The sequence below is a fragment of the Capra hircus genome, chromosome 13 (genome assembly GCF_001704415.2).
Source record: "Capra hircus breed San Clemente chromosome 13, ASM170441v1, whole genome shotgun sequence".
NCBI lineage: Eukaryota > Metazoa > Chordata > Mammalia > Artiodactyla > Bovidae > Capra > Capra hircus.
The window spans coordinates 20,557,857-20,581,739 of NC_030820.1; the positions used below are offsets into that span (position 1 = coordinate 20,557,857).

Genomic DNA, 23,883 nt, shown 5'->3' on the forward strand with positions numbered 1-23,883 from the left:
TCTCATGATGTACTCTGCATAGAAGTTAAATAAGCAGGTTGACAATATACAGCCTTGACGTACTCCTTTTCCTATTTGGAACCAGTCTGTTGTTCCATGTCCAGTTCTAACTGTTGCTTCCTGACCTGCATACAGATTTCTCAAGAGGCAGGTTAGGTGGTCTGGTATTCCCATATCTTTCAGAATTTTCCAGAGTTTATTGTGATCCACATAGTCAAAGGCTTTGGCATAGTCAATAAAGCAGAAACAGATGTTTTTTCTGGAACTCTCTTGCTTTTTCCATGATCCAGTGATGTTAGCAATTTGATCTCTGGTTCCTCTGCCTTTTCTAAAACCAGCGTGAACATCAGGGAGTTGATGGTTCACGTATTGCTAAAGCCTGGCTTGGAGAATTTTGAGCATTACTTTACTAGCATGTGAGATGAGTGCAATTGTGTGGTAGTTTGAGCATTCTTTTGTATTGCCTTTCTTTGGAATTGGAATGAAAACTGAACTTTTCCAGTCCTGTGGCCACTGCTGAGTTTTCCAAACTTGCTGGCATATTGAGTGTAGCACTTTCACAGCATCATCTTTCAGGATTTGAAACAGCTCAACTGGAATTCCATCACCTCCACTAGCTTTGTTTGTAGTGATGCTTTCTAAGGCCCACTTGACTTCACATTCCAAGATGTCTGGCTCTAGATTAGTGATCACATCATCATGATTATCTGGGTTGTGAAGATCTTTTCTGTACAGTTCTTCTGTGTATTCTTGCCACCTCTTCTTAATATCTTCTGCTTCTGTTAGGTCCAGACCATTTCTGTCCTTTATCGAGCCCGTCTTTGCATGACATGTTCCCTTGGTATCTCTAATTTTCTTGAAGAGATCTCTAGTCTATCCCATTCTGTTGTATTCCTCTATTTCTTTGCACTGATCACTAAAGAAGGCTCCATAGCAATACAGGCATACCTCAAGAAACAAGAAAAAAAGTCAAATAAATAACCTAACTCTACACCTAAAGCAACTAGAAAGGGAAGAAATGAAGAACCCCAGGGTTAGTAGAAGGAAAGAAATCTTAAAATTTAGTCACCCTGCTTATTTAACTTATATTCAGAGTACATTATGAGAAATGCTGGACTAGAAGAAACACAAGCTGGAATCAAGATTGCCAGGAGAAATATCAATAACCTCAGGTATGCAGATGACACCACCCTTATGGCAAAAAGTGAAGCGGAACTAAAAAGCCTCTTGATTAAAGTGAAAGAGGAGAGTGAAAAAGTTGGCTTAAAGCTCAATATTCAGAAAATGAACATCATGGCATCCGGTCCCATCACTTCATTGGAAATAGATGGGGAAACAGTGGAAACAGTGTCAGACTTTATTTTGGGGGGCTCCAAAATCACTGCAGATGGTGACTGCAGCCATGAAATTAAAAGACGCTTACTCCTTCGAAGAAAAGTTATGACCAACCTAATAGCATATTCAAAAACAGAGACACTACTTTGCCAACAAAGGTCCGTCTAGTCAAGGCTATGGTTTTTCCAATAGTCATGTATGGATGTGAGATTTGGATTGTGAAGAAAGCTGAGTGCCAAAGAATTGATGCTTTTGAACTCTGGTGTTGGAGAAGACTCTTGAGAGTCCCTTAGGACTGCAAGGAGATCCAACCAGTCCATTCTGAAGGAGATCAGCCCTGGGATTTCTTTGAAAGGACTGATGCTAAAGCTGAAACTCCAGTACTTTTGCCCCCTCATGCGAAGAGTTGACTCATTGGAAAAGACTCTCATGCTTGGAGGAATTGGGGGCAGGAGGAGAAGGGGATGACAGAGGATGAGATAGCTGGATGGCATCACTGATTTGATGTACGTGAAACTGAGTGAACTCTAGGAGTTGGTGATGGACAGGGAGGCCCGGCGTGCTGCGATTCATGGGGTCACAAAGAGTTGGACACGACTGAGTGACTGAACTGAACTGAACTGAGGGCATAAATAAATGCAAAAGAAACAAAAGAGACCATAGCAAAAATCAACAAAGCCAAAAGCTGGTTCTTTAATAGGATAAATAAAGTTGACAAACCATTAGCCAGACTCATAAAGAAACAATAGGAGAAAAATAAAAGCAGCAAAATTATAAATGAAAACAGAGAGATCACAACAGACAACACAGGAACACAAAGGATCATAAGAGACTACAATCAGCAATTATATGCCAATAAAATGATCAACTTGGAAGAAATGGACAAATTCTTAGTAAAGTACAATTTTCCAAAACTGAACCAGGAAAAAATAGAAAATCTTGACAGACCCATCACAAGCACAGATATTGAAACTAATCAGAAATCTTCCAGCAAACAAAATCCCAGGTAGATGGCTTCACATCTGAATTCTACCGAAAATTTCGAGAAGAGCTAACACCTATCCTACTCAAACTCTTCCAGAAAATTGCAGAGGAAGGTAAACTTCCAAACTCATTCTATGAGGCCACCATCACCCTAATACCAAAACCTGACAAAGATGCCACAAAAAAAGAAAACTACAGGCCAAATAACTAATGAACATAGATGCAAAACTCCTTAAAATTCTAGCATTCAGAATCCAACAACACACTAAAAAGATCATACACCATGACCAAGGGGGCTTTATCCCAGGGATGCAAGGATTCTTCACTATTAACAAATCAATTAATGTAATACACCACATTAACAAATTGAAAAATAAAATCCATATGATTATCTCAATAGAAGCAGAGAAAGCCTTTGACAAAATTCAACATCCATCTATGATAAAAACTCTCCAGAAAGCAGGAATAGAAGGAACATACCTCAACATAATAAAAGTTATATATGACAAACCCACAGCAAACATTATCCTCAATGGTGAAAAATTGAAAGCATTTCCCCTAAAGTCAGGAACAAGACAAGGGTGTGCACTCTCACCACTACTATTCAACATAGTTCTGGAAGTTTTAGCCACAGCAATCAGAGCAGAAGAAGAAATAAAAGGAATCCAAATTGGAAAAGAAGAAGTAAAACTCTCACTGTTTGCAGATGACATGATCCTCTACATAGAAAACCCTAAAGACTCCACCAGAAAATTACTAATCAATGAATACAGTAAAGTTGCAGGATATAAAATCAACACACAGAAATCCCTTGCATTCCTATACACTAATAATGAGAAAATAGAGAAATTAAGGAAACAATTCCATTCACCATTGCAACGAAAAGAATAAAATACTTAGGAATATATCTACCAAAAGAAACTACAGACCTATATATAGAAAACTATAAAACACTGGTGAAAGAAATCAAAGAGGACACTAATAGATGGAGAAATATACCATGTTCATGGATCGCAAGAATCAATATAGTGAAAATGAGTATACTATCCAAAGCAATCTAAAGATTCAATGCAATCCCTATCAAGCTACCAATGGTATTTTTCAAAGAGCTAGAACAAATAATGTCACAATTTGTATGGAAATACAAAAAACCTCGAATAGCCAAAGCAATCTTGGGAAAGAAGAATGGAACTGGAGGAATCAACCTGCCTGACTTCAGGCTCTACTACACAGCCACAGTCATCAAGACAGTATGATAACGACACAAAGACAGAAATATAGACCAATGAAACAAAATACCTCAGAGACAAATCCACGCACCTGTGGACACCTTATCATTGACAAAGGAGGCAAGAATATACAATGGAGAAGAGACAATCTCTTTAACAAGTGGTGCTGGGAAAACTGGTCAACCACTTGTAAAAGAATGAAACTAGAACACTTTCTAACACTATACACAAAAATAAACTCAAAATGGATTAAAGATCTAAACATAAAACCAGAAACTATAAAATTCCTAGAGGAGAACATAGGCAAAACACTCTGACATAAATCACAGCAGGATCCTCTATGACCCACCTCCCAGAATATTGGAAATAAAAGCAAAAATAAACGGGACCTAATTAAAATTAAAAGCTTCTGCACAACAAAGGAAACTATAAGCAAGGCAAAAAGACAGCCTTCAGAAGGGGATAAAATAATAGCAAATGAAGCAATTGACAAAGGACTAATCTCAAAAATATACAAGCAACACCTGCAGCTCAATTCCAGAAAAATAAACAAACCAATCAAAAAATGGGCCAAAGAACTAAACAGACATTTCTCCAAAGAAGACATATGGATGGCTAACAAACACAAGAAAAGATGGTCAACATCACTCATTATCAGAGAAATGCAAATCAAAACCACAATGAGGTACCATTTCACACCAGTCAGAGTGGCTGCAATCTAAAATCTATAAGCAATAAATGCTGGAGAGGGTGTGGAGAAAAAGGAACCCTCTTACACTGTTGGTGGGAATGCAAACTAATACAGCCACTATGGAGAACAGTGTGGAGATTCCTTAAAAAACTGGAACTAGAACTGCCTTATGGCCCAGGAATCCCACTACTGGGCATACACACCGAGGAATCCAGAATAGAAACAGACACGTGTAACCCAATGTTCATCGCAGCACTGTTTATAATAGCCAGGACATGGAAGCAACCTAGATGTCCATCAGCAGATGAATGGATAAGAAAGCTGTGGTACATATACACAGTGGAGTATTATTCAGCCATTAAAAAGAATATATTTGAATCAGTTCTAATGAGGTGGATGGAACTGGAACCTATTATACAGAGTGACATCAAAAGAGACACAGATGTATTGAACAGTCTTTTGGACTCTGTGGAGAGGGTGAGGGTGGGATGACTTGGGAGAATGGCACTGAAACATGTATAATATATGTTAAACGAATCGCCAGTTCAGGTTCAATGCAGGATACAGGATGCTTGGGGCTGGTGCACTGGGATGACCCAGAGGGATGGTATGGGGAGGGAGGGGGGAGGGAGGTTCAGGATGGGGAACACGTGTATACCTGTGGTGGATTCATGTTGATATATGATAAAACCAATACAATATTGTAAAGTAGTTAACCTCCAATTAAAATAAATAAATTTACTTTAAAAAAAAAAAAAGCAGAGACATTACTTTGCCAACAAAGGTCCGTCTAGTCAATCTATGGTTTTTCCAGTGGTCATGTATTGATATGACTACAAAGAAAGCTGAGCGCCAAAGAATTGATGCTATTGAACTGTGGTGTTGGAGAAGACTCTTGAGAGTCCCTTGGACTGCAAGGAAATCCAACCAGTCCATCCTAAAGGAGATCAATCCTGAGTGTTCATTTGAAGGACTGATATTGAAGCTGAAACTCCAGTACTTTGGCCAGTTGATGTGAAGAACTGACTCATTTGAAAAGACCTTGATGCTGGGAAAGATTGAAGGTGCTAAGAGAAGGGGACAACAGAGGATGAGAAGGTTGGATGGCATCATCGACTCAATGGACATGAGTTTGAGTAGACTCCGGGAGTTGGTGATAGACAGGGAGGCCCAGCATACTGCAGTCTATGGGGTCACAGAGAGTCGGACATGACTGAACAACTCAACTGAACTGAATTATTTGTTAAATCAGATTTCTCAGCCTGTTTCCAGTAGGATGTTTGAGCCCAAATGAACATCTTATATTCCAAGAAATATTTTACTTGGCTTCAATGCTCCAAGATTTATTTCTGCTAGAATCTTCACAGATGACTCTTAATGTTAGGATATCATTGTTTAGTTTTATTAAAAATTTTAATCCAGCTTGATTGGCTGAAAGCTAATAAAGGAATTCCAAATGCTGCCTACATGTATGACCTTTAGCAGAATCATTATTGGATTCCATGATGGGCTACAAAATCAGCCCATAGTCAGGAGCTTAAATCCTGGAATATGAATGAAGGACATTAGAGAAAACCAAAAACCTGAAAGTATGCACATTCATAATCTATGGAAGAAACTGGATATCAAAACACTGGGCATTTCAGGGAGCAGGAAATTCAAATTTAAGAAGTGACTAAATTCACTCATCCCAATATCATCCTCACACTATATCATTTCATTTGGATATTTATATGTGTGACAGATTTTACCCTGAATGTTTCTGAAAACAATGCCTGGCATCAGACAGTCTAATCTAGTCCATCTAATTTGTAATTTAATTATCAGTTTTATTCATAATGATATTATTACTCCCATTCTACTTTTTTAAATTTTATATTGGAATATATCCAATTAACAATGTTTGATAGTTTCAGATGCACAGTGGAGTGACTCAACTATACATATACATGTGTCTATTCTCCCCCTATATAGATGAGCATATAGATTTACTCAAAGTAATACTCATATTTATCAAATGAACAAAATTTCACATGAATTTTCAAAATGATTTGCTATCTTTACTAAATAACTAGTAGCTCCTTAAGTAGCCACTCCTCTGATCACTGGGGCTTCCCTGGTGGCTCAGATGATAAAGATTCTGCCTGCCGATTCAGGAGACCTGGATTCGATCCCTAGATTGGGATCCCCTAGAGAAGGCAGTGGCTATCCACTCCAGCATTCTTTTCTGGAGAATCCCATGGACAAAGGATCTTGGCAGGCTACAGTTCCTGGGGTTACAAAGAGTTGACTGTACAAAATCAGCTTACATGCAATGTGTCAGGGATATAAGTCTGGAATAATACAGGCTTCACTGGTTTGTACATATGTGTGTTGTCATTGCTAACTTTCCCACGATGTTTCAATTCTGTTGTCATTGGATACAGACTCCAAATAGTCTAAGAAATAAATTCTGTGTGAAAAAATAGAGCACTTTACTGTATAATAGCTCCATGTTCTAATTATTTGATCTGAAGATAGCTATTTTCCCATTTCAATGCAGATGATTGTTTGTCAGAAATAGTCCTCAGGGCAAGATTCAAGGCGCTTTTCAGCATCAGCTTTCTGTTCACTATAAATCTTACATGAGCAGGAAAATAGCATTTCAGTCCTGATATATTTCAGTGTTTCTTTTGTTTCTGCCTATCCAAGCAATCAGAGTAGAAGAATGTGTTGTAGGGAAACCAGAGTTGCTCTTTGAAAGAGGTAACCTGTTTAAATGAGGAAGTACAGGAAGGTAGTAAAGATAAGTGAGGTATGTGCTATTAGCAAACCATTTAGCTCTACAATGGCTTGTGGCAAATACATTCAGTCACTATTGCCAGAGAATCAGAATTCTTATTAATGATACTAGAGGGTAGGGGATTTCAAAGAGGGGATGATGGGATCAGCTCCATAATTTTTCTTCATGAACTGCTTTGCCATCCTCCTGCTAGACTCTTCTGCTCTCACATCATCTTTGATACCATTTCTCCTTAGAAGCATCCTTAGGGACACTCTTAACAAGTTCAACGGTCTGTTTACTGTGTGGGACTCTCTAGCTCACTAATGAATCAAAGGACACAATTAGACCTTGAAGACCAGCCTGTTTTTGTCTTTGGAAAGAGAAACACATATATCAGAAACTCTTAATAATTCATTAATATACTTGATGGCAAACATTTATTAATCACCTAGTATGTGCTGGGCACTGTGCTCGTGGCTGGGGATATAGAAATACAGGATAATGTACAGTCTGGTGGAGAAGGCATATAGAAAAGCAAATAATGTCACTTCTTCAACAAGCATGTATATAGCTACTTCCTACTAAGTTTTGGAGAAACACAGGTAAAGGAGAGGCCAAGTCTGTTTCAGAGGTGAAAATAATATGGTGGGGGAGGTTGAGAAAGGATTTATGTGCTGCATCACTCAAGTCTGAATTCATAGGTTGGAAACCCCAGATGAAAAGCAGGAAGAGCAGACAGAAAAACTCGTGTCAAGGTACAAGCTGTACTGGAGAATGATATGGGTTAATGTGATGGCTCAATGTGTAAAGAATCTGCCTACCAATGCAGGAGATATGGGTTCAGTCTCTGGGATGGGAAGATCCCCTGGAGAAGGAAATGGCAACCCACTCCAGTATTTTTCCTGAAAAGTCCCATGAACAGAGGAGCCTGGTGGGCTACAGTCCATGAGTTGCAAAGTGTCAGACATGACTAAGCACGCAAACACAGATAAGGAAAAATGATAGGAAATTAAGAAATCTACATAGAATGCTAATCATGTGCTTGTGTACGTACAAATTTCTCTTTATATTTTAAAACTAAGTTATTTTAGAATAACTACAAGAAAATGCAATTTTATTGCTTTCTAAAAAATTTAAGCACTATGATCTGAATGAATTCATAGACCCAAGAGAGTTTTAATAAATGTATTGATAAATCCAAAATAGGGTATATTTAAAGGAATTTGTCGGTATTTATGAGTCATAATGAAGTAAGTCAGTTTTTCTACATAGATTATCATATGGAGTTGTCAACTTTAAATTGTCTAAAATGATTTAGAAAGAAGCAAGTTGCTAGGCAATTGCTAAGGGAACTCACGAAGGCTGATAATTAACTTCAACACTGCAATCAGTTTCAATCAAACAGATTATGTGTCTAAGGGAATTCAATAAGAAAATTAGAGTGAGTTTTCATATAGAGCAATTTACATGAAAAAATATTTCATTCTGATTGAAGAAAGTTATATAGTACTTGGCCCTTTCCAACTGTGGGACTTTGGGTATCACATTCACTCAAAGAGAAAGGAAGAGAACATATTTTCAGAAGATAAAAATAGATATATTTTTTTTTCAGCTAACAAACAATTATTAGAAATCAGAAGTAGAAATCAGCCAGGCACATGTGTATTTACTCATATCTAAACACCAGTGTTAGCAGAACAGAGCTATCTAAACTGTATGATGAAGGACCAGCTGTGTTTTGTTTTGTTTTCAATCCACCACATACCAATGCTTTTGTAAGAAGTACTGGGAACGTGAAATTAAAAGACACACAAAACACTAGTCCAGATTTCTTATTCTTAGCCTCAACACACAAATAGCGACAAACATTTCTAAACTGCTATCCTCAATTTTTGTATTTATGTCATCTTGGAACGAGAAACAGAGTAAGACCATAACCAAATATAAATCACACTCTTGAGTAGTTCTGCAATAGAGTACATGGCTCATATTTGGGGCTCAAGAAATGTTTCCTATATAAATTATAAAGATTTTAGCTCAGCCTATAGGAAGTTAATAATATTCTAGTTGGAGAGATGTGAGTGTAGACAAATAAATGCAACTAAGTTCATTTTTCTAGACAGATTCTTACACAGCATTTTCAAGTTTAAATTGTCAAAGATTTAGAAAGAAGCCAGTTTCTAGGTGATTGCTAAGGGAAATCACAAGACTGATAATTAACTTCAATACTGCAATCAGTTTTTAAGCAAAGAGATTATGTGTCTAAGGGAATCCAATAAAGAAATTAGAGTGAGTTTTCACATGGAGGAATTTACAGGGAAAAACATTTCATTTCAATGAACAAAAATACCATGTAGCCTGATGGTAAAATGTACAACGCACACTGAAGTACAAAGAGGAGATGTGGTTTACCTGGCTCCAAGGCTGGCAAAGACTCTGGTCAATGAGAAGGGTGTGTGCGTGCTAAGTGGCTACAGTCACATCTGACTCTGTGACACTATGGACTGTAGCCCACCAGGGTCCTCTGTCCATGGGATCCTCCAGGCAAGAACACTGGAGTAGGTTGCCATGGTCTCCTCCAGGGCATCTTCCCAACCCAGGAATCAAATCCACGTCCCATGTCTCCCACATTGGCAAGCCAGTTCTTTATCACTAGTGCCACCTGGGAGGGTATTTAAAAGCAAAAATAAGAATTATGAAAAAGCATGACCTGCTTAAAACCTAGCCTAAGGAGTGTAGCCGCAACGGGAGGTAGGTAGATGTTGAGAAGAAATGCTAAAAAGAGAGGAATCAGGAAAGACTGCGATAAGGATCTTGTCTTTTAGGTAAATGATTTACAAGGAGCTGGGCAGGACAGAGGCAAGGAGCTCATTCAGGGGAAACGCCTCGTTATCTTTTCCAAATTGGAAAACCATCACCTCATCCTCAAGATTCAGATACACAGTAGCATAATGAATGGAATTTTGGAAACACAACAAAGTGCCAGAAAAGAATTAAAGATTATATTTAATGTCACCACCCAGAGATGCAGACTGTTACCATTTTGATGTGTCTTCTTCCAAACCTTTATCCATGTGCAGACACGTACATACACTTTTCATCTTGAAAGTCTGTTTTCCTCTGCGTCTGGTTCCCACTAGGTGGCTGTGGATGTGCTAACACTGCACTCGGGAGGAGAAGCTGGCAGAGACCGTCTTCCTGTTGGCAACACGGGGTCTCCTTAGAGTTAAGCTACGGAAACCTGTGTCAGCTTTATTCATCCTAACTGCCTCCATATTCCTGGGCATGTTCCCATTTAAGCACTCTCCCACAGCTAGATCCAATTAAACAGTGACAGTTTCTGTGGTCAGTGATATTTATTTCCTGCCTGAGAAGAGTAGGAGAAAAAATATGGCAGCTGCTGTATCATGTGAATCAGTTTAGCAAATGCGATGTCCCAGTTGTCGTTTGGTTTTGTGACCCTGGGTGATTAATCCTTTCCCTTCCTTTTTGTGGCATTTCTGGTTACAGTTGCAAAGCCAATGTTTTGTGAATTTTCTCACCCAAAACATTTGGTTCAGCTTGTTTCATAAGGACTGGCAAATGAAAACTTGAGTTCATGGACATTCTCGCACCGCCCCCACCCCACCCCCGCCCCACCTCCCCGCCCCCACCCCCCCCACCCCACCCCACAGCCCCCCACTGCCCCCCACCGCCCCCCCTTAATTATCGCTGCTTTTCCAAATTGGCTTTTTTTCTTTCTTTCCTTTCTTACAGATTGTTTTAATTCTTTTTTTTTTTAAGTCATCATCTTTCCAAAGGTAGACACCATTTTATAGCTCAATATTTTTGTTTACTGCTACTCATGATTTCTTCTCTTTTTTCTTTAGCAGTGGTCAGATAATACAGCATTTTAATATATTCAGTGAGAAAAGGATGATTTAATAGACTTGGTTTATTGTTTCTCATACTGCCTTATAACGTTGTATAATTTTATTCTATCTGTAGATTCTTATAACAGATTTAATGTGTCACGATGTAATTACACACTGCAGATTGTAATCTTGGTGCTGGCTTTTTTATGATAAACACAACCATATGAAAATGCCCCCCAAATCAAATTCTCTAAGGTACTGTTGTGTTTCAAGGTTTCCATTAAATCCCTCCCCTCTGGCCACCACCTCTCCTAAATAGTTTTTACCAAAGCACACTTGGGCATAATCTCAGTGTGATATTTTTTTAAGGATTTTAGTTGAAACAACTTAATGAAGCACATTGCTGGTCTTCCTAAAATAATATTGTGGGGCCTTGTTACTTTGCTAGTCTTGATGATAGTGACAGGATACAGACCATAAATGTCTTCTCTCCTAAGTTGGAGATGTGCTTCTAAGCAACTGGCTTTGGTTTGTTTTGTTTTGAAAGCTGACCTATGGTAACTGATTCTTTTGTCCTGCTTAAATTTGCATTGGAGAATCTTCAAGTCAATGTTGTATCTTGTATGAATTAAATACATAGACTGGACCATACCCATTTCATGGACCGTCTCCAGTGCATTCCCTCTGGGTCAAGTCTATTTTCCGGTTCTCAGAATCCCTTTCTATCTACTTCTCATCTGTCTTATATTCTTCTGTTGTGCTTATCTTTGCAAGCCACTGTAAATTTATTTTCATTACAAAAAGGACAAAGCAGTGTCTGAATTTTAAAATTTGTGATACTGTTCCTTAAAAACAGTTTATTCAAACAGGCTAAAATTTGGATTGGAAATGATCAGAGACCAGGTATAAAATAAAACTTATCTAGGGTTTTCAGAAAAGAAAGATGATATATGTAAATCGTGTGGCACGCATGGTTGCACAGAAAATGCAGTGCACAATCTCTCCCCATTACTACAACTTAAAAATGAACATACCAAAATAATCAAAACAAGCAAACCTCATTTCCATAGGTTTTAGTACCCTAAGAATCAAACATTTCTAGAAACATCTCTTCTTGAACAAAAGAAATATGTTTGATAGATATGAGTAAAAGTAGGGACCAAAAATATTTTATTTTTATTGGGATTTTGTAATATATTTCCCCTTTACCTGAAAGATTAAGCACACTCAGGAAGACTTAATAGAAACTCTTAGAGCTGAAAATATTTAGAAAAACCAAATTGAAGGGTGTAAAATGACAGGTTGAAATGAGTAGAGTAGAACTGAGGTTTACTTCTGAGGGACACCTCAGGTTCACCATTAATCAGGGTAAGCGAAATTTAATATGATAGGCATGACTCCCAGAGTAAATGAGTTCCATTTTCACCAGTGAAATGATTGAATCTCATAATTCAGATGGATCCTTTTTTAAAAAATATGTCATATGTACTTTTACTGTTAGAAACATTTTCCCCAGTAGCAACAAATCATGTACTTCATAGCCTGAAAACTCACATCAACTCCTGATATTTATACATGGATATTTCATACCATTTTTCAGAGATACATATGAGATGTAGGAAACACAGACCTTTATTTTTCAAATATTGGAAAGTGAGTCATTTCTACCAAATTAATTTTTCACCAGTTGTATGATTTTTTCATTTCCTGTGTGATGAAATGGATAGAGAGACCATCCCTGTTCTATTGTACTCTTCTCTCCCTGGTGGGTCAGCTAGTAAAGAATCCACCTGCAATGTGGGAAACCTTGGTTTGATCCCTGAGTTGGGAAGATCCCCTGGAGAAAGGAACGGCTACCCACTCCAGTATTCTGGCCTGGAGAATTCCATGGACTGTATAGTCCATTGGGGTAACAAAGAGTCGGAAACAACTGAGGGACTTTCACTTTCACTTCATCTTCAAGAAAGCCCCCAGGATACCCCTCTGGCCTGGCACTTAACCAGCTGAAAAAAAAAAAAAAAAAAAAAAAAAGGAAAGAGACAGAGACTTAGTCTTGGGCTAAGTGGAACAGAAATCTAAATACAAATGTGACTCCAAGATCACAATAGTAAAAATGAATGTCTTTCTCTGAGTATTGATGAAGTATATTGCTGGGAGTGGGCATGGAAGAACAGAGTAGAGAACTAGCTAGTGTAGCATCAAGACTTCAAACTATATACATTTGTTGTTATTCGTTCTGTAAATATTCACTTGATTCCTATAGCACTAGGTACTACACTAGGTGCTATGATAGAAGAGGAAGCCAGATAAGGAAGAACCTCCTTTAACCTTCTGTAAAAAATGCATGAATAAGATGATTGCAAAGGTCCTTGCTAACTCTAAATAAATAAATCTATTATAAAAAGTTAAAAGTACTACAGTGAGTATTATTGCCAATGTTGTCACTTCCTTCCCCCCCCCCCTTTATTCTAATGTCCTTTCATTGGTCCCAAGCTTTGGGGTCAGAAGAAAAAAGTAGGGAGTTTAAATGAAAATATCAATGGCAAAAGGAGAAAATAAGAAAAGAAAGTAAAAGAATAACGCTGAACCATTAGTCGGCATCTAATTTGTGGTGGGCATTTTATAAACATGTAATTTAATCTAAGAGACAGAAATCTAGTAAGCTGTCACCCTCTAAAAGAAATTAGATCTAGAGTGAGGATCCACATACTGATTAACTCTGTAAGTACAGGACCTAAATCAGTCTTCAATAGATAATATGTGTCCTAGAAATGTTGGATACGTTTAAATAGATAAATATGAAAGATGATAAATAACATGATCAGCATTCTAGCATTCCACCATCTGGAGGAATGAGTCACCACATTATAGACATCATTTTCCTTTAGACACTTAGAACAGTTATTTCTTAGATCTTAGAATGTTCTTTAGCATTTAGAAACAAACATAGAAATCATTTCTTCAGTGGAAGCATGAGAGCAAATTCCACCACACACACACATGCACAAAATTATCATGTTTATCTCTTCAAATCACCTTGATGGCTACATTAGGATTACCCAGTTTCAGAGGGTGCTGTTCTTCATACTTTTAGTAAACAGATTTTTTACAGTACAGTTTTATAATACAGTCCACCTGGATATAACAGAAATCATTGTGCATGGCCCTCTCAGTGTTGTTCCACCCTAATAATTTGTGCTAAAGTTTTAAGCTCACTTGAGCATATTCTAAGCTTACTTTTAAGTATGAAAACATTGTGACAGCTTTACTCACATGAGATGGTAGCAAGGAGAAGATATTTGGTGGATTTGACTTAAGACTGACCAGTTTCCCCAACACACAAAATTGGAGAAAAAGTTGTCTGTTGTTAACAAAAAGAAAGTAAACTACTGATTGATAACCAAAAACAATAATAAATTTAGTAAAGAAAATGAATAAGACACTCACTAAGACAAATAATAGAAGCAGATTACAATTATTAATAAACTTACAATATGTGTAAATAGATGTTTATTTTGAGGTATAGACTTGTCAGTTAAAACAATTCAGGCACTGTCTTGTCATTCTTTTATTTATTTTTTTTTAATTTTTTTTTTTAAATTTTAAAATCTTTAATTCTTACATGCGTTCCCAAACATGAACCCCCCTCCCACCTCCCTCCCCATAACATCTCTCTGGGTCATGCCCATGCACCAGCTCCAAGCATGCTGTATCCTGCATCAGACATAGACTGGTGATTCAATTCTTACATGATAGTATACATGTTAGAATGTCATTCTCCCAAATCATCCCACTCTCTCCCTCTCCCTCTGAGTCCAAAAGTCCATTATACACATCTGTGTCTCTTTCCCTGTCTTGCATACAGGGTCATCATTGCCATCTTCCTAAATTCCATATATATGTGTTAGTATACTGTATTGGTGTTTTTCTTTCTGGCTTACTTCACTCTGTATAATCGGCTCCAGTTTCATCCATCTCATCAGAACTGATTCAAATGAATTCTTTTTAACGGCTGAGTAATACTCCATTGTGTATATGTACCACTGCTTTCTTATCCATTCATCTGCTGATGGACATCTAGGTTGTTTCCATGTCCTAGCTATTATAAACAGTGCTGCGATGAACATTGGGGTACATGTGTCTCTTTCAATTCTGGTTTCCTCCGTGTGTATGCCCAGCAGTGGGATTGCTGGGTCATAAGGTAGTTCTATTTGCAATTTTTTAAGGAATCTCCACACTGTTCTCCAAAGTGGCTGTACTAGTTTGCATTCCCACCAACAGTGTAGGAGGGTTCCCTTTTCTCCACACCCTCTCCAGCATTTATTGCTTGCAGATTTTTGGATCGCAGCCATTCTGACTGGTGTGAAGTGGTACCTCATTGTGGTTTTGATTTGCATTTCTCTAATAATGAGTGATGTTGAGCATCTTTTCATGTGTTTGTTAGCCATCCGTATTATATCAGCTTCCTGATAGCCATTTTTCAACTGCAGAATGCTGTCACCTTTTCTTTCAACCTAGATAAAAGCTTATTCACTTATCTAGTCTAAAGATGTTCATATTAAATGGCAATCAGACTCTACCTTAAAACTGTCCAAATGTTGCCATAATAATTTTTCTCATACGCTAGCGTTACAATTTGGTTTTATATTAATGAAGATTTTATAGCTCTGCTAAACTGGAGATACGGAGAAGGCAGTGGCAACCCACTCCAGTACTCTTGCCTGGAAAATCCCATGGACAGAGGAGCCTGTTAGGCTGCAGTCCACGGGGTCGCGAGGAGTTGGACATGACTGAGTGACTTCACTTTCACTTTTTACATTGGAGGAGGAAATAGCAACCCACTCCAGTGTTCTTACCTGGAGAATCCCAGGGATGGTGGAGCTTGGTGGGCTGCCATCTATGGGGTCGCACAGAGTCGGACATGACTGAAGCAACTTAGCAGCAGCAGCAGCAAGCTAGAGATTAATGTGTTTATCAATAAGAAAACTTAACCAGAACAATTATATAAGAAAAAGAGACAGAATCCATCCAAATTGGAAAGGAAGAAAGAAAACTATACTATAAATGACATGAACATGTATAGATAGAAAACTCAAAAAAAATCCATAAGAAAGCTACTAGAATTAATAACCTCAGCAAAGTTTTGATATATAAGATCAACACATAAAAATCAGGTATGCTCTTAAATACTATCAGTGAACAATCAGAAAAAGAAATTAAGGAAATAATCACATTGACACTAGCATATAAGAGAGTAAAATACCTGGGAATAAATTTAACCAGGGAAGTGAAAGATTTCTACACTTAAAATTTCAAAGCATTACTGAAAGAAATTAAAGAAAACCTAAGTAAGTAAAAAGACATTTTGAGTTTATAGATAGAAAGATTTGTTATTGTCAAGATATCAGTACTACACAAAGCAATCTACAGATTCAACACAGTACCCATTAAAACTCCAGCAGCTTTTTTTTTTTTTTTGGCAGAAATATAAAACTTATCCTCAAATTAGAATGGAATTACAAGGGCACCAAAGAGCTAAAACAATATTGATAAAGGATGGACTTGGAGAACTCACATCCTGATTTCAAAGCTTACCACAAAGCCACAGGAAATGAAACTGTGTGGTATTAGCATGTGAATATAAGTGGAGACCAATGGATTAGAATTAATCAAAGTATAAACCCATACATCTATGACCAGTTGAGTTTTGACAAGTCCATTCAATAGAGAAAGAACAGTCTTTTCAACAGATGGTGCCAGGGCAACTGGATTTCTGCATACAAAGGGATGGATGTGAACTCCTACCTCATACCATGCATAAAAATTAACTCGAAATGGATCAAAGACTTCAATATTGAAGCAAATAAGAGCTAAAACCAGCAAATATTTAGGGGAAATCATAGGAGTAAAACTTCATGATCTGAGATTTGGCAATGCCATCTTAGATATGATACCAAAAGTAAAGGAAACAAAAAAATATATATATAGATAAACTGGACTTCATCAAAGATGTTCATTTCACTGAGAAAATGAAATAGTGCCCAACACTGTGAATGCAGTTAATGCTGAATTGTACACTCTTAAAAAATGGCTAAAATGGCAAATTTTGTTATATACATATATCTACCATATTTTAAAATTAATACAATTAATATTCCTAGAAAACTTTGAATTATATTCTTTAAATGAGTGACTTGTAGGGTGTGTCAATTGTAATTTAATAAGGTGGTTAAAAGGTATAAAATAAGCATTTACCTGAAAGTCATGTTTAATGGATGCAACATACAGGAATTTATTTTTTGTTTTTCTTCATTGCCCATCTAAAATATTTTCAGATATCTATTATAACTACTTTCATGTTTTTAATCAACACTGAAACAATTTTGTTAGTTAATAAGCCATGAAGTCAGTTCCTGTGGTGATATCCATATGCTCACTATATTTAAATTAGAAACTTGTATCAGACTTATCCTAGTTCTGCACTAACATATCTCTGTTTAGCTTCCTCAGAACACCACCTTATACAGTGCCTGCACACACTGGGTGTAGCCAGAGCTTAATAGTAATTTTTGTGAATGCCTGTTAAGTCAGGGGAGGAGAATGCATGTGATTCAACCGTTTCCTTTTATCTACTCTAAACTTCTAAATCAATGCCTTTCTGATTCCCAGAGGTGTTTCCATTCTTCGAAACCTTAGCTCTTAAAGAGCTGTCTGCCTAATAATGACAGATACAGTAAGTTAAACACAGCATTTTTTAGCCTCATGCAGACTTAACATTGTACCATACAGTGTTAGGACTTGCAGAAAACATCATAATCAAACATTTTATGTCCCTTGTAGCAGGATTTGTCATTTTAAGTAAAATTGTTTATGTTTGAATATCAAACATATATAACTGATGAAGGTGGAAAATTATATCATGGAGCTTGAAATAGTAATTCTATGGAGCTGACACTTGAAATGTACTTAACTGAGGTATCTATGGGTAGTGGGTATGTTTTTACTTCTTAAATAGGAAAGACATTAAAAATTAAGCCCAACAATTCTCAGATTTTCCATATTGGGAAACAACCCTTGATCTGGGAAAAATTAAAAGTTTGAAATTGTCAATAAACATAATTTGAAGTTAACATAATTTGCTTACCTCCCACTACTCATACTGTGACCCTTTCTTCTTTTATTATGGTCCATATCCTTACACTTAATGTATCCCTCTTCTTTCTTTATACTCACCCACCCCAAAGGCTGGTCACTTCATTTTAACAGAAAATTATTTAAGACTTAAAATCCTTTCAGAAGAAAAGTATCTTCTATAGCTGAAGCCATAGTAATAATAGGGTTGGAAAATTGATCAATTTACTTGACTTCTGCTTGCCAATAGTGGTTTAGGTCATCTGGAGTCTTAGCAGTTCAAAGCCAAAAATAATCATCTCGTACCAAAATCTTTTGCGTTGCTTGTGCCTCACTTCTATCCCACTGACAGCAAAGCCTGTCTCTTCAGTTCCTGGTTGCCTGCCCAGTCTTTGGACCATCTGTCCTGTCTGGTCTTATGGTTTGGGTTTCCTCCTGCTTTCTGATTTCATGCCTGATTTCAGCCAAGAATTTTTCTCAGTTGTTGGTGTTTGTGGCTGTCCCATATTTACCTAGCTCCTAATTTCCATCTTGTTTTAATCCTCAGTCTCTCCTGTACCAGCTTCTGCTTTCACATTTGACACATTTCAAAACACCGCTTCACTTCCTACCCAGTCTCAGTTTTAAGAGCAGCCCCATCATGCCCTAACTCTGCCACTTATTGAGATTAGTGCTCTGAAAACAACCTTGACTGGTCTTGGAGAGAGAAAAGGCAAAGAATCAAACTCCACTTATTCATTTTCATTAATAATTATAGCAACTGTACATTTTCAATTAGTGGTTAAGTAATTGTTCCTTCATCATTTTAAAGTATATCTGTTTTTTTCCCACAAAATAACACAAAAATGGCTGCTACAACCCTCTTCACCTATAACTCAAAGGTGATCTGGTTAAGCTACTGAACATTTAGAAACAGTAGAGGTCAGGAATCTAAGAAAACACTGAATCCACAGGGAGAATGTATTGCCAGCCAGACACAGTTACCCAGATTATGCTGTTGGGTTCATTAATCCTGTTACTTTTTAGAAGAGGACCGTGTGGTTTGGTAGATGAAATAAGAGGTCACACCTCTGACAATATATTATCAAAGAGGGAATCAGTAAGACTTACTCTTTACGCCCTTTTCTTTCGGAATATAAAGGTACATTATTGACAAGTATTAATTGTCATTATACTCTGATTAAGCAAAATTTCCATGCCTTTTGGGCTCCCTGGTGGCTCAGACAGTAAAGAATCTACCTGCAATGTGGGAGAACTGGGTTTAATCCCTGGGTTGAGAAGATCCCCTGGAGGATGGCAGGGCAACTCACTCCAGTATACTTGCCTGAAGATTCCCATGGACAGAGGAGCATAGCAGGCTACTGTCCATGGAGGTCACAAAGAGTCAGACATAATTGAGCAACTAAACACAGCACATATAATTTTTTCTTCCTGGCTGCCTTCTTAAGACCCTGGCAATCATACTGGAATTGGTCTTCCATTCTCCACTGTGTGTATATGTATGTGAATGTGTGCATATATGCAATTTTCCTTATATCTTCAATAGCGTGTATTTAGTTATCTGGTTATATTTATTTTGTTCCTGTGATGAGCATTTGTTTCTTCATCAGTTGTGACCAACTATCCCAGGGCTAGTTGTCTTCTAATAAATCTATTGACTCTTAAGTAACCAAAATATAAAAAGGAATGATCATTTAGGAGCTCAGTTAATCTGAGTCAATTATGCAGATATAAACTAATATGTGAGATTATCAAGGACATGCTTCTTTATGACTCCTGAAAGGAAATACTAACATAAAGTTCTCTTCAAAATGTTCCTATTTAAACTTGCTGTTTAAAATGTTAAATACTTTCACTCATATGCTATGTACACATCATTACGACAAACAAGGTCATGGAAAATAGTCCTCAGATTGTGGTGGGCTTGGCACTTTGGAATCTATGGGACTTCACGGTGGTCTTTCCTTATAACCAGTTCAGCTTTACATTACATTATTCTTTCTAATGTTGTATCTTTTGTATTATTTTAGTAATATTTAAGAAATTAAGAACAACTTTTTTATATGCTTGGATTTTTTTGGATCTAACTTTTCAGACATCACATTATGTTTGCCTTCCAAGATGTGGTTGCCTTGGTGTCCTACAAAGTAGTCTTTACTTATGGAAATACCTTCATAAAAATAAGTTCACTGGTTAGACAATGTGTCTTCCAAAGATTTCTATCAGATAACAATCTGAAAATATCCTGTGCTGAATTTCGATACTTACTTTCCTTTTTGTGGCCTTGTGTGCTTTAAGGAAAACTAAAAGAAGTATTAACCATGCATTTGTTAATCCAATTTATGGGAACTGGAGCAACTCAGAGAAAACAGAGGTAAGTGGCAATGATAAACTGTATTGTCTCAGAAGTGAAAACACAAGCACTTGCACATGCACACACATACACACACACAGAGTGTTGTCTGGACATGTTCCCATATCATGGTTAAGAGATGTGTTTAGTGGACTTATTTCTCCACCAGAGAGATGAGATGGGAAGGATTTTAATTCTCTCTAAATATGCAGTGAGAATTTTCCATTTCAGGACGGTTTCAATCTGCTTATAGAAGTTCACTGTTAAATGGCTTTGTGGTCATTGTTCATACTGAGAAAGAACAACTCTGGAAAATATCAGTTTAACTAACAGAGTATTAGTCGTCTCCTCACAGTAACTCTTCATGGACTCTTCTTCATATTTCATTCCCAAACACAAAAGGGACGATAGCATTCTGTGCTTTCTTTCAATTCAGGTGTGGGCTGTGAGGGCTGTTACCTGATAATTTAGACAGAGAAAGGAGAAACTGAAGCGTTGCATCTTTCTTGGCCTTTTTAATGGCTACTCCTTATAAGTGCAATATGGAATAGGCTGGAGAGAAAATGTCAAGTAAAATCCCTCTCATCCCTTTCTTAAGTATGTAATATGAGCATCCATTTGGGTATAAAACAGGATTAGCTATGACACATCACATCTGTGTGAAAGCTTCCTTACATCTGATTTTAGAAATATTGTTAATTTTATTAATTTTGTTGTCAAAGTGAGCATATGTTAGAAAACCAGTTTTCCTTTTTAATGAAAGTCAGTCACAAACAGTTATCACTGTTACTAAAATTAAGTAGCAGAGGTGGTTTCCAGCATATTTGAGTTATGTAGTCAAAGTCTAACAAAACGCTTGACTTTTTAAATTTCTGTTACCTGATAACTTGGGCTTCCCTTGTGGCTCAGCTAGTAAACAATCCAGCCTGCAATGTGGAGATCTGGGTTCAGTCCCTGGGTTGAGAAGATCCCCTGGAGAAGGGAAAGGCTACCCACTCTAGTATTCTGGCCTGGAGAATCCCATGGACTGTATAGTCCGTGGTGTTGCAGAGTCAGACACAACTGAGCGACTTTCACTTTACGTTATAACTTAGAAGAGGAAGGGAGAAATTAAGGGCATTACATCTTCATTAATGACATAGTACACTCTTTGTGTGTGGTTATGTTAGAAATGAAAATAAGTAAGATATACCTAAGAATACAGAATTAACTTGATTTCAAGTCAATTAGGTCACAGAGCAAAAATGAAAACATAGTTCTACTTAATGGATAATATTAATAAATAAAAAACAAAGTAATGTATCTTCTTGACAAAGTAGGAAGGTATAATGTGAACATATTTTTATTTTTACTAAAGAAAATAAAATTTAATCTTTTTAGTCTTTAGCTTAGTTTAAGTTTTAGAATCTGAAAGTTACAAAGGATGTAAGGAAATAAAATGTTTTAAATTTGAGATTTTTTATTAATCATTCCTCTTTCATGTTGTTTCCTCCCATTAAGAATGGCTAGAGAAGAAATCCTGTCATAGCTCTCAACTTTTATTGCTTTTTTAATTTCTGTTGTTTCAGAAACAAATAACTTTGTATTAATTAAACAAACTGCACCTTTCCTGACATAACAGAGAAGTAGACTTCTCAGAAAATGCTCTTATGACCATTCTTAGAAAAAATTCTCATATTCTGATATACAAATTTAGAAGATAGTATATTGAAAACCACGGACCCATCAGCCAATGTCTAAAATGATCAACCCATGGTTATTCTTGTTTCACCTCTGCTACCACCCATTCCCTCCACCCACCAGAATGGTGGTGATATTTTTAAGAATAGAGTTTATTTTCTTTGAGAAATTTCAGGTTCAGGACAGAAGGTACATGGATTTTCCGTATATCCTGTGTCCCCACACATGCATAGCCTTTCCCATTATCAACATCTCCAACAAGAGTGGTTAATTTCTTACAACTGATGAACCTACATTGACATGTTATTATCACCCAGAGTCCATAGTTTACATTACAATTCACTCTTTGTGTCAACCAGAGTGTTTTTAAGCAAATTCCAGTATCATTTAATTTTATTTGTAAATGCTTCAGTTATACTAGGATAAATATATTAAAATATATATATAATCACAGTATCACTTGCAAACATTTAACAGAAATTCTGTGACACAATCAAAGATTCCATCACTGTATCCCATTTGTCTCATAAATAAGTGTGTGTGAGGGGTTGTACTTTGTTGTTGTTGCTATATTTTTAAAATCAGTATCCATATAATTTATGTGCATTCAAATTGTTAGACATGTTTCTGCTGCTGCTGCTGCTACTGCTAAGTTGCTTCAGTCGTGTCCGACTCTGTGCAACCCCATAGACGGCAGCCTACCAGGCTCCTCCGTCCCTGAGATTCTCCAGGCAAGAACACTGGAGTGGGTTGCCATTTCTTCCTCCCGTGCATGAAAGTGAAAAGTCAAAGTGAAGTCGCTTAGTCATTTCCAACTCTTAGCGTCCCCATGGACTGCAGCCTACCAGGCTCCTCCGTCCATGGGATTTTCCAGGCAAGAGTACTGGAGTGGGTTGCCATTGCCTTCTCCAGGCATGTCTCTAGTCTCTTTTAATCTCTAGATTTTGTTTTCTATTTTCCCCTTGCAATTTACTTGCTGAGGAAATCATGTTGGTTGTCCTATACAACTTTCCATGTTTTAGATTTTTTAATATATACTGCAAAATATAATTCTCCCAGCTGAAAGCTGTTTGGCTATTGTTTTTTGTAAATATTTTTATTTAGTTTTATTTAAACTAACTATAATTAAAGTAACAAACTTAAAAACAGTGCCATAGAAAGAAGCAGTCAAGATCCTGGCCACTGCATTCCCCCATCGCACTAGAGGTGAGGATGAGGCGTGCTGGGCACACACCAAGAAGAGGCTTGTCAGTGGTTCAGGCAGTATGGGCTGAGGTGTTGAAGTAGGAGTCACAGATGCACTAGTTATTACTCCATTGAAAATCCATTAAAAACTCACTGCATTCTGCATGATCTGGAAAAGTCTCTTATTTTAAAGTCTAAAATCATAACTCTTTCGATGTGTTTTTCTTTAGAGTTCTATATACTCCTTCTCAAATCCGTTATATGACACAGTATCAGGAAGACTGGAGACTATATCTAATCGTCTCAAATAGTGCCATCAAGATCATCAAGACTGGGACTTCCCTGGTGGTCCAGTGGCTAATACTCTGTGCTTCTTCTGCAGAGGGCACAGGTTTGATCCCTGGTCACAGAACTAAGATCCCACATGCTGCATGGCATGGCAAAAGGAAAAAAAAAAAAAAGAAAGAAAACAAAAGGATTAAATCTGATCTCATATCCAGTCTGTGAAATCTGATAGAAACTCATCTTATTCAATAGTAAAACTGGAAGGGATTTTGAATACCACTCTAATTATTACAGTTACAAATAAATTTTCTTATAGAATATTTTGAATGTTTTCATGGAATCTGAATTAGAACTTTATCTTCATTATATATCTGAATATTTTAATAAAATGT

At 37.1% G+C, this 23,883-nt stretch overlaps 1 protein-coding gene across 1 annotated transcript in view; it reads left to right on the forward strand.

The window, feature by feature from the left end:
* The window catches only part of MALRD1 (MAM and LDL receptor class A domain containing 1), a 597,692-nt gene extending 574,175 nt beyond the window's left edge, over positions 1–23,517 (forward strand). The window contains exons 39-40 of the mRNA XM_005687912.3: positions 20,287–20,362; positions 23,437–23,517. Of these exons, the coding sequence (XP_005687969.3) occupies positions 20,287–20,362; positions 23,437–23,517 (157 nt within the window). The remainder of the gene's footprint in view (positions 1–20,286; positions 20,363–23,436) is intronic.